The sequence below is a fragment of the Xenopus laevis genome, chromosome 4S (genome assembly GCF_017654675.1).
Source record: "Xenopus laevis strain J_2021 chromosome 4S, Xenopus_laevis_v10.1, whole genome shotgun sequence".
Taxonomy (NCBI): domain Eukaryota; kingdom Metazoa; phylum Chordata; class Amphibia; order Anura; family Pipidae; genus Xenopus; species Xenopus laevis.
In genome coordinates, this window is record NC_054378.1 from 56,454,208 (window position 1) to 56,469,626 (window position 15,419).

A 15,419-nucleotide genomic window follows, 5' to 3' on the forward strand; every position below is an offset into this window, starting at 1 on the left:
TAGGGGGGCTCTATCTAGTTGAAACTGAGAGACTGTCCCAAGGGCAGAAAGTGTGGATGAACTGTCCCTCAGCAGCAATTGTAGCTCATTGTATGACGTCAGCACAGCCAACCCCTGCCCAGTGGCAGTACAGATGGAAAGTTGTTGCCGAAGAGATTCCCAGCGTCTCACACACCTACATCTACACCCGCCCCTCAACTCACCTGCGGCTTCAGTTCCTGGGGCTCCGGCTCTAGGTCTCCCACATAATACTGCTCCAGCCAGCGGCGAGCGTTCTCCGAGTGACGATGCGAGGGTCCATTCAAATCTGCTTGGATATCCTTCCCAGCCCGGTCCTGCAGTAATCGCTCCCCCCCAGGATGGAGGTTGACAAAAGCCGACACATCGTACACTTTGTTACCGAGAAGGACCCAGCACTTGCCGGCGGAGCACTTGTCGCGCAACTCAACAGGTGAAACCCGGCGCGAAGCCATAGCCGAGAGAGACAGGTGCAAAGAGACAGCGCTCCTAAGCCGCTACAAAGTGGAGTGGGAAGCTCCTAACTATCAGCAGTGGGAGCCACGCCCGCCTTATCTGCATAGTATTACATATTCAGTAACCTGCGGCTAGGCTTTTCCGCGTCCTTTCCCTGTGGGCGTGGCGGATGGGCGGGGCCTGCGTTCAGGTTTACCTAGAGAACCAAATTGGTAGGTTTCCATGGCACTCAGACACAGAATGTCCCCCTGCTGACCGCTGCCTGTTCCCATGATCCTTTGGACCGTCAGGACTAGGTGATAGCAAAGCAAAGCAGTGCCGGGCCAGTTCTGTCAGTTGCCCCAGGCAACCCAGCTGGCCATTACCAACTTCGGTCCCCACCGCAGCTGTGCGCAACCTAGGACTCGCGTTCGTAACAGCGCGCAACCGAGTACGGGCGTGCGTAATTGTGCGTAACAGCGCGCAACCGAGGACGCGCGTGCGTAATTGTGCGCAACCGAGGGCGCGCGTGCGTAATTGTGCGTAACCATGCGCAACCGAGGACTCGCGTGCGTAACAGCGCGCAACCGAGTACGGGCGTGCGTAATTGTGCGTAACAGCGCGCAACCGAGGACGCGCGCGCGTAATTGTGCGCAACCGAGGGCGCGCGTGCGTAATTGTGCGCAACCGAGGGCGCGCGTGCGTAATCATGCGCAACCGAGGACGTGCGTTCGCAACACTTGCCGCACTAGGGGTAGGCTGCATATAAGGTAAGTGGCTGGCGCCCCCCCCTCTTGTGCCTACCCCTAGGTCCGGCCCTGAAGCAAAGGTTTTACTGTGTGTAACTGGAAGAGACAAGTAGCCTTTCAACTTTCGCCTCAATAATGATCAGAAGAAGACTAGGTTTGCTCCAAACACCTTGTTCTAGGCGTTCCGTTCCAGACCAATAATTATGTGTTAGAGAGTAAATGTGAACCTTGACCAGTTTCAGGTAGTGGCTCGGTGTTTTGTATATACGTTGTTGGAGACATTAAATCACTTGTATTCCCCATTAATAGTTTTCTCAATTAATGCACAATTACCCTGTTAATTACTGTGTGGAGGGTTGTGGGTAACATGTATCTGGGTATCTATGGCAACACTGCCCTCATCGCATACTGTAGTTGCTGTCATAGGACATAGCCCTGTCAGGAGCCATTTCTAAGCCTTAAAGGAGAAGGAATAGCATTTTAGAATTGGGGTGCAAAAAGTTAAGCACCCCCAAGTGACTATTTTTACTTACCTGACACCTCGGGCTCTGATCAGCAGAAAACCGCATCGGCCCAGGGGTTTTCTAGCGAGCACCATGGAGAGATCCTCTTGCTGCTTTATTCAAATTTCCCAGGGAAGATGCATGCGCATTAGAGTGAAAATAGACAGATTTTTCGTTAAAGTACGGCTTTTCTCTCTACTGCGCATTCGCAACTGCGAAAAGACCCGCAGAAGCAGGAAGAGGATCTCTCCATGATGGTCGCTAGAAGAACCTCGGGCCAGTGCGGTTTTCTGCTGATAGGAGCGCCAGCCTGGGGTGTCAGGTAAGTAAAAGCAGTCACTAACGTGGCACCCCCAAGTGTAAAATGCTATACCTTCTCCTTTAATGGAAAACTTTACCCCTCAAACAATGTAGGTCTCTATAAAAATACATTTCATAAAACAGCTCATATGTAAAACCCTGCTTCATGTAAACAAACCATTTTCATAATAATATACTTTTTTAGTAGTATGTGCCATTGGGTAATCATAGTAGAAAATTTGAGTTGTGTCTTTTGCTTCCACACTTCTTCCTGTTACAGTTAGAGTTGTAGTATTTCTGGTCAGGTGATCTCTGAGCCAGCACAGAGACCATCACAAAATGGTGGTTCAAGACAAGAGATGTAAAAGGGCAATATTTATTTAATATATATTCCAGTTTTATAAGATATTTAATATCCCACTTAATTTGATAAAAACTATCTGTTGCGCAAGTGTTCATTTTGGGGGTATAGTTTACCTTTAACTGCCTCAAAGGTGGGTGTGGCTTCCTTCCAAGGAGTTTGGTGGGTGTGGGCAGATTGAGGGCAGTTCTGGGTAAGTCAGGGCTAAGCCAGGCAGGAGTGTGAGCCATAGCTATTAAACTGCATATGGAAGCATCCCCCTATCAGCTCAGACCTTTTCATCGACAGCCGAAGCCAATTTAAAGAATTATTTTTATCCCTCAGATGGGGTCCAAGCCTTGTTGCATTGCCAAGGAGTATCTTTTTCTGGTACTCTGGCCCTAATGACAATCCAACATCAGATACCATCAGATGAATGGAACAATACTTTTGGAAAGATCCATAAAAGTGTATGTCGGAGGGAAGCGGTTGTTTGAGTCTGCTGAAAATAGTAAACAAATATCTTTAACAAAAATTACTTTATCACCTCAAAGTAATTGGCACCCATCTTCATATGTAAGTCTTTCATAAAACAATCACTCTGAACTGCTCTTTGCATGGGTGCTTCCCTTTCTAAAGACAGCCAGCGACCGTTACCTTTCCATTGAAGGCCATCTAGTGGCTCCTGTCTGAATCCTGACTATACTTTTTGCCATAGATTTGAACACTTTGCGTCATACAAATTGAGGTGACAATTTACGGCTCTTGTTTAAAAAAGAAACTAACACAAAACAGAAGTGGAATGCTTTTAAATAAAGTTAACTGACTGCAACTGTACTTATTTATTTATTTAATTTACTTACTGCTCTTTGTTTGAAGCTTGGTGTCACAAACTCACAGCATCCCTGTGATTACCAGATATCACATACGTTATTAACAGTACTTCCTACTGAATGCTTAAGACATGTATGTCTACCAGTCCTCCTGGCTGTAGGCTATGCTAGCTGGGAACTAGCACCAGAAGGCCAGGGGTATTCTTCACAGGGGCAAGTATGTGGCGTTTTCAAAATAGCCTTGAGAGGCAGAAACATATTTGCTTGGGTTGTGGTTTGTTTATTTACATTTTGGTTGTTCTATCAGTTATTGGAGCTGGCCATACTTGTTTGTTGAGGTTGCTAAATGTAGAAATACTGGCTTGTGAGCAGAGCATGTTGAAAATGTAGTTTGTTATGTTTTGGGTAGCCGAGGATGAGTTGAGTATGTGCTTTTGCAGGCATTACACAACAGTAACTTTCACTTTTAAGATACCAGGAAGTATGCACAGTATAAGTAAGAGCACAGTGATATCTACAGGCTATTTGTATAAACACCACATATTCCCCCTATAGTAGAAAAGCATTTTGACAACTATAATAAACAGCAACAACTAAACAGTATGCATTTTAAAACAATATTATACATTCTTCACATAACATAGTCCTTGGTCCATTCAGGTAGTTTTCTGATTCTCTCAGTACGCCTTATAGGTTCACTTTCTTCAGGCCTATTGCACTTGACATCAGGAGTAGAAAAATGTCCTTCATCAAATGGAGCTCCTCCAGCATCATATCTAACAGGAGCAAGACGACTTGATTTCCATATGCGTCCATCAGACAGTTCACTTGTGTATGGTCCTCACTGGCGTCTCACTTCAAGTGGTGTAGTAAATTTAGATTGCCCTTGTTTCAGTATTCCTGGTTTCTAATTCTGACTAAAGATCCAGGCTGAAAGTGTACTTATCTGGCACCACGTTTTCTGTCAGTATAAGCCTTGCATTTGGCTTGTTGTCGCTTCACAATGTCAGCAGTAGATGATTTTGTTGGCACAGTATTTTGTGGAAGTTTGAAGTCTGCGCATCTGTCTACCATGTAATAATTCAGCTGGAGATGATTGGGTTGTTGCATGGCACGTTGCACTGTAGTTACAGTATGTAGGAACTCTGTCGTAAATACTTTCCAAGATTTCCCAGTAAGATTTGCTGTCTGTAGTGCTTCTTTCAGACTTCTGTTGAATTGCTCGATTTCTCCATTTGCTATGCACAATATTCCTCTTTCTCAGAAAGGATTCAAACTCATATGAGACAAACTGTGGTCCGTTGTCTGATATTAACTCTTTTGGATTACCTTCTCTGCTGAAGACTGTAGACTGTAGCTGATGTTATATGAGAAACAAATACAATTTCAGGCCATTTACTGTAATAGTCCATCAAGGTTATAACAAATCTACAATCTATAGGAACATCTGTAAAAGGACCGACAATATCAATAGCAATATCAATTTTTTTTAGAGTATAACAGTGATTTATTAGCAGGCTCATGCAGGCATTAAACAACAGTAACTTTCACTTTTAAGCTACCTGGAAGTATGCACAGTATAAGTATGAGCACAGTGACATCTACAGGCCATTTGTATAAACACCACATAGTTGCAGTTGCTTTTTATTCGGCCTTGCAGACTACAGAACTATAATACACATTTTCAGAAAGACATCTAGCGCATCATATAGCAGTGAGGCTTGCAATGGTGTAAGCTTTGGCATCTCTTTTGATAAGACTAGTTACAGACCTAATAGAACACGGTGCAAAAAGCAAAACAATACTTTTACATTGGTCATCATATTTTTAATGAAAAAGTTCCATGTTTGCCTTCTGCATTCAGCCGTGTGCAAGCTGCTGCAAGTGATTACACATAACGAATGATAATCAAGATAAAAAAGGTATCCCCTTAATTAATTATAGCATGTAATAAAATTAATTGACCAAAATATGTTCCAATTGATTATAAACGCACAATAAATTGTAACTAATATTTAAGAAAAGAAAAAAGTAATACATAAAAATCAGGGATTAACTCCCATAAATTACTTAATTACTCAATGTTATAAGGTGCTAGTGCAATAGTTTTTTCTGTACGACTGACTAATTCTTATCCGCAATTAAATTGACTTAGTGCTCAATACAATTCCCTGATTTCCAGGCTATCTCATTCCTAGATAAAGTGATTTAGTGCATGGGATAATGTGTGAGTAGATTCTAAGTTACCCCTTGAAAAATTAATTACTGTTATGAATTAATTAACAACACTTCCTTGTGACTTAAAAATTAATTATTATAAGCACATTCTTAATTCATTCAATCGAGTAATAGCAATGCTCAGATTTCACAGATAAGAATGATTAGAAAATGGTAGATGGAGAAGTCCCGTTAGAGCTGTGACTGTCTGTAATTTTTCTATCTGAGGGACCCCACAAAGAGGAGAAGTCAGGGACACTGGGACTGTGGTCTCTGTGGTAACCGTATCTAGCTGATGGAAGAGCTGGCTAACTATAAAACCACAAATCCCAGTGCTCTTAGGAAAGTAAATAGATTTAGAGAAAAAGGATTTGGATTTCCAAACAGTTTGCGCCAAAAGGGCGCAATACAAAAAAAGTTGTATTTTTTTTAAAAAAAACAAGGTTTACCATAAAATGGTATAAACCGTTGCTTTAAAAGGATCAGTTGCCGACGCGCGCTTCACAAATTGCTTTATCATTATGAATGCTATTTGGCTGTTAATACATGCATTCAGTATGGCAACAATATGAACACATTAGGGGTGTGTTAATACATCCAAAAACTGACAGACCAGACAAAGCTGGAGTCTTAAGACCTGCAGGTGGTTTGTAATTGTAATTCTCGCCACCATTTTGGTGACTGCCATTTACGCCCCGGGCTTCTTTGTATGGCTGCTCTTGAGAGCCAATCCGAAGTCTGTGGGAGCCATGGGTCGGCAGCTTCGGGTTGACTGCCACACAAACTTTTGGTATATGAAAATGAAATACAAAAATACAGGTAAGTGGAGGGCACTCTCATTTAGAACAAAGAGAGACAAAAATGCAATAGGAGATGCAAAAAAACCTAAAGTCACCCCTAGAGAGCAACCAAATATAACATGTCAAATATCAGGTCTGCACACTCACAATAAATCATAAGACTCAGGTGGTATAATAGAAAATACTTTACTGTTTAAAAAAACAATTTGACAGTAACACAATGTTTACAAAGACAAAACACTGCACATGATTGTAATATACATACCACCCTTTGGTACACACAAGGCAGAAAAGGAACGACAAGAAGCGAATACACCTGCCAAATGAGAATAGCCCCAACGTTTCGGCACACAGCCTTTGTCAAGGGGATAGTATTTTCTATTATACCACCTGAGTCTAATGATTTATTGTGAGTGTGCAGACCTGTTATTTGACATATGAAAATGAAACAAATGTTATGTTATTTAGTGACAGCCGAGTAAGACAATCACTGTATGTTTTTAACTCATTAGAAGTGATGCTCCGTTTCCTTTGCAATAGCAGCAAATCCACCATATTTTAAATATCATCAACCCTTCACTGAAATTCCTAATGCTTAGCTGCTGCCTCAGCACATAGACAAGGGGAAAGATGGTGTGGGAGAGACACATAGGCCAGTGTTGTGTAAGGACAATCAGAGAGTTTCACGCCAGTCACAGTTGGAAGAGTTACGCCTTTTAAACAGACGTATTGGGGGCTTGGGAGGAAGGAGGGGACAGCACCTTTACTTGGGCCTATTGTCCTGATCTGGTGATAGTGGCAGAACACCAGGCAGCCTCCCCCATGTAAACATCAGAACAACAGTCCCATTCACATCTTGAAGTCTGTTTTACATTGCTAGGATTATCTCTGCTCTGACAAGAGGAATTGACAAGCTGCAATGGATATTTACATATAGTATGTACACTGAACACACTGGCAATTAGTAGTTTACATTTTTATACTTTATATTATATTTACTTTCCTAACAAGTGAATGTGGAAGGAAATCAGTTATCAGGATATCTTCAAGAATTAGGGGAAGGCAATGTGTCAAACAGACACAATCTAAAGCACCAAAGCATCTGTCTATGGAAGCTTACAGCAACCCCTATGGCATTTGCCAGAATTCCAGATTGCTACTGGATGGGTTAATTCACACAACACGAGGAGATTTGGGGAGATTTTGTTGCCTGGCGACTAATCGCCTCGTCTTCTGAGCGACAATCTCCCCGAACTGCCTCAGTATGTGTGTGAGGCAACTTCGGGTGACTGGAAAACGCATCGCCGCGTGTGCATTAGCGCAGGCGACTTTTAATTATAGCTTATGGGAAAACACGCTGAGGCAGTTCAGGGAGATAGTCACTCAGAAGATGAGGCGATTAGTCGCCAGTCGACAAAATCTCCCCGAATCTCCTCGTGTGAACTAACCCTAAGGCTAGAAATGTATTGTTATTGCTACTTTTTATTACTGATCTTTCCACTCAGACCATACCCTATTAATATACCAGTCTCTTGCATGGTCGATAGAGTAATTTGGCCCATAGCAACCAGATTGCTAAAATTGCAAACTGGAGAGCTGATGAAACGCATAATGACTTAAACAATACTGTCATGGAAAACATGTTTTCAGTTAATTGTGCTGCTCCAGCAGACTTCTGCACTGAAATCCATTTTTCAAAAGAGCAAATGTAATGGGAAGAAGTGTTGAAGCAAAACACACAACTCAGTCTGTTAATTGGCTCATGTGACTTAACAAGTATAGTTTGTTGGTATGTTTGTGTGCATAGTGAATGGTATGATCCCAAGGGGTGGCCCTTATTTTTTAAAATGGCAATTTTCTATTTATGATTACCCAATGGCACATACTACTAGAAAAGTATATTATTATGAAAATTGTTTATTTACATGAAGCAGGGTTTTACATATGATTAGTTTAATGCAATATCTTTTTATAGAGACCTACATTGTTTGGGGGTATAGTTTTCCTTTAAAGGACTATTGGTGAGTCTTGATCTCACACTGATGCTCAGCAATTGTTCGCACGAGCCTTACAAGGTGTGGTACAGAAACACACCCTGGCATTTAGTTCCTAGTATGTATTCACAGATATATGCATTTCTGTAATGGGAGCCTTTCACACAAAACCTGAAACTCAATGAGTTCAGACAGACACCTGACACGCAGAGCAACAACACATAGTTCATGAAGGTGGGAAGGAGGACTCTATATAAATTTCAGGGATAAGGAAATGCAAGGTAATTGTGAATAAAGAGAGGCGCAGAAGACTGGGATATATGACTGTCTATGAGTTTGCCCTGCAACCAGAGGATTTTATGGTGTGATACTCTGGATAGTGAGACGATGGCTACATTCCTTACTGTGAGTTTGTGAAAATCACAATAGCTTGTAGCACTGATGGGCTTTATGAGACATAAATAGTAACACTGCATATCACATAAGCAATCAAAGATATTTTATTATAAGGATTAAATATTGAGGTCTAGCCTCAATATTTAGTTTTCTTTTTAAAGAAAGAGTTCATATTCAAGATTTAGCCGCAGCGCCACCTCAAGGTAAACATAGCATGCCAGTAACAGGATTTACAGAATTACAGAGGCAGAGGAAGTGATGTATCAGTATATGTATAAACAATGTGTTTCTGATATTGTTTTTCTGTATGCCTCATATGGAAACAACAATATGGGGGGGTTTGTGGATGCACACCTAAGGCCAATTTCAAAAAGTATAATTTCAAAAAGTAAAAGCCCTGTCTAAGTAATTCAAGTAAATATGCCAGTGCATGTAATTTTGAAACAGGGTTTTTTTGTTACAAAGTTATGATCATAATATTGATAAGCCACCATACCACGTCAAGGTAAAACCCCACATGGTGGTCCCTAACTTATTTATCTTTAATCATAGTAAACAAGGTACATTACCTCTCTGTAGTAACAATTCTTTGTGTAAACATCTCCTGTGCCTTGGTTTCAACTCTGTGCTAGATCCTCCCCCGCCAACTGCTGAGCGGCTTTTAAGAGGGAGAGACCGCCTTAACCAACGCCCATTTTAGAAAAGTAGAAGTCAGGTGTTGTAATTAAAATCAAGATAGAGTGATATGTGCAGTTGCACAATAGTGTGTATACATGTGTAAGTGAAATGTGAAGGTATGTATGGTAGTGGTAAGGGAAAGTGTATGTGTATTTGGGAGTATATGTGTAAGAAAGCATAGAATAAAAGAATGTAAAGAAGAAATAAATAAGAGACATAATAAGTGTATGTGTACATAGAGTAGTGTCTAATGGGACGTTGGTTTTTTCACGGCTAGACCCTCCCATGCCGCCAGCACTTATGGCTTTTAAGAGAGAGCGATTGCACAAACCAAGGCACAACAAGTGAGGGCGACCACCAAAAGTATAAAGGGGGGGTATGAGGGTGCAATAACCACATGAGCTTAGCCAAAGCTTCAGGCAAATACATCAATATGGGGGGGTTTGTGGATGCACACCTAAGGCCAATTTCAAAAAGTATAATTTCAAAAAGTAAAAGCCCTGTCTAAGTAATTCAAGTAAATATGCCAGTGCATGTAATTTTGAAACAGGGTTTTTTTGTTACAAAGTTATGATGGGGTTTTACCTTGACGTGGTATGGTGGCTTATCAATATTATGATCATAACTTTGTAACAAAAAAACCCTGTTTCAAAATTACATGCACTGGCATATTTACTTGAATTACTTAGACAGGGCTTTATACTTTTTGAAATTATACTTTTTGAAATTGGCCTTAGGTGTGCATCCACAAACCCCCCCATATTCATATGGAAACAAGTCTGGCTTCCAGCATATGGACGTGAGCAGAAAGAGCTACTGGTCTTTTCTGGGTCCTCCTCCTTGTTTAATGCACCGGCGTCGGCAGCTTGCAGGACCTGTTCCTGAGCTAACCGTAATACAGCTAACCCATCTTATCCGAGAACTCAGACAGCTCCGTTAACAAACTGGCAAAGAGAGCCAGCAAGCGGAAAGCAGGTACCAAATACATATTAGACCATTTACTTCCAAGTCCAGTTACATATTAGACTATATTACTTTCAAATCCCGACTATATTACTTTCAAATCCCGACTATATTACTTTCAAATCCAGTTACCAGTTGGAGATATAGAAGTGGAAGATATGCCACCTCCCATGGGAGACATAGATGTCAGGGAAAGACTACCATGAACAGAATTTAAGCAGGTGGGCATAAATTGTGAGGAAAATGCTGTTCACCAACACATAGAGGATTATTTATCAAAATCTGAAAATTTCTCCAACCAAAATACTCCGACCAAATCTGTATGGATTTTTCCCCCTTATTTATCAATACATTTTCCTGAAAATTTCCTGTGCGGGAAAGAACTTTAAAAAATCATGAAAAAATTCTAATTGGATTTTTCAGATTTGACACCAGAAAATCTTTTTTTACTGGATTATTGCCCGAAAACCATGACATTTTTGGATTATTGCAGAGCAGAGCAGATATATTCAGGACATTTCCCATTAACTTCTACATGAACTTGGCAGGTCTGAGTTTGAGTACTTTTTTTTATTCTGATGATTAACACCCTCAGGGTTTAATAAATTCTGAAAAATTCGATGTTTTTTTCCCACTAAAAATTCGGATTTTATGGTAAAAACTAAAATTTTTTGAGTTTTTGGCATTTGGACTTTTATAAATAACCCCCATAGCGTTAGTCCATTAATTAAAGAGGGGCAAATAATGCAAGGAACAATATCAATAAGATAACCTAATCTTACAAAAATCAGGGGCAGTTTTAGAACATCCAGCTGGAAGGACTGAACTGATTGCATTTCATTTGCAATAAGTTTAACCCAGCAACTTAAATTTACTAGAAATATGCCTGATTGTTCCATTTATCTGGTAACCTTAATAAAAAACCACATGTTCTGAGCCTCTAAGGACCATTCTCAGACTGACAGCAATAGGTTCTGTTCCGGAAGCACTTTATTAACATAACAGCCAATAGTCTATTTGACTGGTATTTTTTTTTATTACTGTGTAAGAAATTACTAAAGGTCAGACCTTCAGCTGATCAGCACGTTTTGTCCTGTGCGTTTCCATACTTCAAAAGGAACAGTTGTAACAGATGTAATTTTAAAAAGTAACCCACTTGGATGGCTGAACTATTATAAAATATTACTTACATATATAGTGCCAATGCATTCTGCAGTGCTCCACGAGATGGCACCAGGATTGATAACATTTGAGTCGTATTCTGAATTTCACAGACAGGCTGATGTATATCCTAAGAAATTTTTTTTATTTTTAATAGTACTTGGGCTACTTCTTCACTCAACAGTAGGTCTCTCCAGATTTTTGCCTGATTTCTCCCACTAAACTATGGATAACCCTTGGACTGGGGGTTCCTGGGATGTGACCACTGTATATAACTTTTTATGTACTTGGACTTATTATATAGAATATTTGGTTGGTTATTTCTTAACACACACACATCACTACCTTGTATGGTCTCCCCATAAAAAAAGTGTTAAGAAATTTGAAAGGTAGTCCTTGGGGGCGGTAGATATGCCACTGCAGAAACCAACTTCACATTGTGATGAGTTACAGTCCAGGTTTGTCAAAGTAATGGCAAAACTTATTGAATTGGCTTCCATAATAACAATTTAACTCCAATAATAATTTTTACTCCACTTTTTGTGTACGCCACTTTTGTGTATCCCCACAAGTATTTTTCTCAACAACAAGAAAATGTTTTGAGGCTAGCTAGTGGTGGGGTAAATCAGTGATCACGATAACCTTTCCCATATGAGAAAAGTCATGAATATTTTACATACACATGGGTTTAATTATTTAAATACAAGCCATGCAAAATGCCCCATGATTTATGTATTTTGCTAATAACAAGGTGATTCTAGGCATGTGACACCAGAAACAAATATTCCTGGCTGGCTGACTGACAACTATAGCAAGCAGTTATTTGCTTTCCAGTAGACCAGTGAATACAACCTACTGTTTGGTCCCTATGGATTACTTCAACTGGACTAAATGTTGTACCTGTTATTAGATTGCCCTAAAGCAGTGCTGTCCAACTTATGTGGTAACGAGGGTTGGAATTTTTCTGGCCTACATGGTGGAGGGACCAAAATGGAAGCCAGTGTTGACCACGCTTTGTTTTTAAGCCACACCCACTTTAAACCACACCCATGTGACCACAAGACCATATCCACATTAATTGTGGTAGCATAAACAAATGGTTGGTGCTCACCAGGGCCGGAACTAGGGGTAGGCAGAGTAGGCACGTGCCCAGGGCGCAAAAGATAGGGGGCGCCAGGCACATGCCTCATATCCAGTCGCCTCTCTCCAAAAGTTTCTTCTATTTGGCCCCGTAGTTGTGCTTTCGCGCATGCACACGTACATCAAATGGCACATGCACGCGCGTACATCAAAAGACGCATGTGCGTGAGAGTGTTGGTTCGTGCACGGAAGCAGCAGTTTATGCATGCGCGTGGCTAGCAGGCGCTGGACCGGTTGTTTGCCTAGGGTGTCTGACCCGGCCCTGGTGCTCACTGCACTCATATGTTAAACTTTTAAGTCATAGTCATAAAGCATACCCTTAAATCCCTGTACCTCCTCATTCACAGTGGATAACACTGCACCCCCAGCACATAATTAAACACCTTAGGGACCCCCTTACAACAATTTCCAAATGCTAAGAAACTTCCTTAACAAACCCTATGATGTTTTCTTCCCACAGGTAGTGTTGGGCAGGCTGAGTATGGCACACACAGAGAACATAGGGCAGGCAGGGTAAGGCAGGCAGTGTATGGCACACACAGCATGGGGCAGGCAGAGTATGGCGCACACAGCATAGGGCAGGCAGAGTATGACACACACACAGGGAGCATAGGGCAGGCAGAGTATGGCACACACAGCATAGTGCAAGCAGAGTATAGCACACACAGGGAGCATAGGACAGGCAGAGTATGGCACACAGGGAGCATAGGGCTTTAGGGTTGTGAACAATACAGATGTTACAGGTGTGAACAATGCAGGAGTTTACTGTGTGAATTTGAGGTGTAAACAATGCAGGGGCCAGTTAATCTCAGTATTTATACCTTTTAAGTGTTACTTTGTGTCCAGTTCCTCTGTTGGACACACCCACATTATTAACTGCAACAGTATCTAATCCGAGTATAATGAGTATCAATGTTTCTTCTCCTATTTTCATAGAGGATACATTGTATAGTTCACCATACATTATGTTAAAACTGTATATTTGATGATTTCCTTGGGAGATGAATTATGCATAATTTGACACGTCATTTTTCGGTGGATCATCTATGTTTCCTGTCACAGAGATGAGACCGATTAAATCGATACCTCCTCCTAACATGACGACCTTGTCCGCAATTGGCAGACAATAATTACGTCAGCAGGTGCGAGCGGCTATAAAACTCAATATCCATTTCCGTGATCGCTGCCTTTGATAAAGCCTAGGGGTTGCCGGGCGAAATGCGCCAGGTGCTATTGACTCTCTTTATAATAATAATAGGCAGGGCAGCCACATCTTTTCACAAAGATGTGAAAAAAAATTGAACAGCTATACAGTACAGCTTAAATGGGTTGTTCACCTTTAATGTCCAAATCTTAAGAAAACAATAAAAATGTTCTCATTGTGTTAGAAACCCCATTTGCGATCAAAAAAAGTATAAAGGTCATTGTAAAAGCTAGTTTATATACCATTTAAATCTGTCCTTCTCCTGTTTCTCTGATCAGTTTTCTGAAGGATAGGAGTGGCCTGTTTTAAACCTGCACTTCCTATTTGATTACATCATCACTCTCAGGCTTTGCCCTTACTTGTTTCCTATTGGCCATTGATACAGCCCTCCCCTTGTAATTCATTGGTTGCTTGTGCACTTGTAAGCAGTCACATAAATTCAAAGGCCATTGGTTAATTTCTCCTAAACAAACTACCCAGTTGGTTAATTTCTCCTTTGCATTGGCTGCTATCTTGTGCACATTACTTGAGAGTCTCACATAGGTAAAAAGACCCAGCATATTCCAAATCTAACTAATTTTTACTATGCAAATAAGCATATACATTAATGGACATTTAAACTCTATAAACCCTTACCATGTCATTAAATTGGGCACATATTCCCCACAAAAAATGCATCATTGCTCTGTATTTCTTTGTAATGTTTTCCTGAATGCAAGATCTGCTTCAACCAGGCAGACATTTTCTATCATCATTTATTTTTGTATATCCAGCCACGCCTGATGACCTTGCTTAGAAGTTTTATTTTGTAATGTAACTTTATTATGTATGTGTAATCCTACTCACTCCTACACGTAACCCCACTCACTCATATGCATAATCATACATGTAATCCCACTCACTCATATGCATAAAACAACTCATATATGTAATCCCACTCCCTCATATGCATAATCCCATTCATACATGTAATTCCACTCACTCAAATGCATAATCCCACTCACTCATACATGTAATTATTATTTTATATCCTCATATTTGCACAATTATCAGAAATCCCTTACTGTATGTGAAAAGTGAAAAATACCACTGTAAAGTCCTTTCCAATTCTCTAATCAAACAAATATATATATATTTTCCTTCATTGACACAGGTACACAGGAGTTGAAGGTTAATAATAAATCCCAGGGCTGCCTGATTATAGAGTAATTAATAAAATAAATCCTCTTACTTCAGCAAACACAGTCAGAGTTGTGTTTGGAAAGTTAAAGTGCACAGTCATTTGAGTATAGAATACAGATAAAAAAAGAACACCCTGCTAAGGTGATGTGCTTGTATTGCTCATTTATTTGTACAGCTTATTGTGCAGAACATTTACTCAAGACTCTCAAGACTTATTCCCCTCTAGAAAATGGTGTCTGTCCACTTACAACTTACCCCCACCAAACACTGAGAAATGTCAGCTGAGCCCTACCTGAAAGTGACTGAGCTCTCCCTCCACATGAGACTATTCACCAGCACTCCCCAAGTACAAAAATTACATTCTCTCCTCACAAACCCCATTATAACACAGCCACCCTCCACACACACAAAAGACAGAGAGTTTTCCCTCCTCACATGTCCCCACAAATGACAGACCTTCCACCCAGCACTGACTTTACCTTCCCTCACACACAGACACTCCATTT

At 40.7% G+C, this 15,419-nt stretch overlaps 1 protein-coding gene across 1 annotated transcript in view; it reads right to left on the bottom strand.

Annotated features, from left to right (window-relative positions):
* fa2h.S (fatty acid 2-hydroxylase S homeolog) overlaps window positions 1-874 on the bottom strand; it is a 43,079-nt gene extending 42,205 nt beyond the window's left edge. The window contains exon 1 of the mRNA XM_018260650.2: window positions 204-874. Coding sequence (XP_018116139.1) covers window positions 204-473 — 270 coding nt within the window. The 5' untranslated portion in view covers window positions 474-874. The remainder of the gene's footprint in view (window positions 1-203) is intronic.
* Window positions 875-15,419: the final 14,545 nt, after the last annotated feature.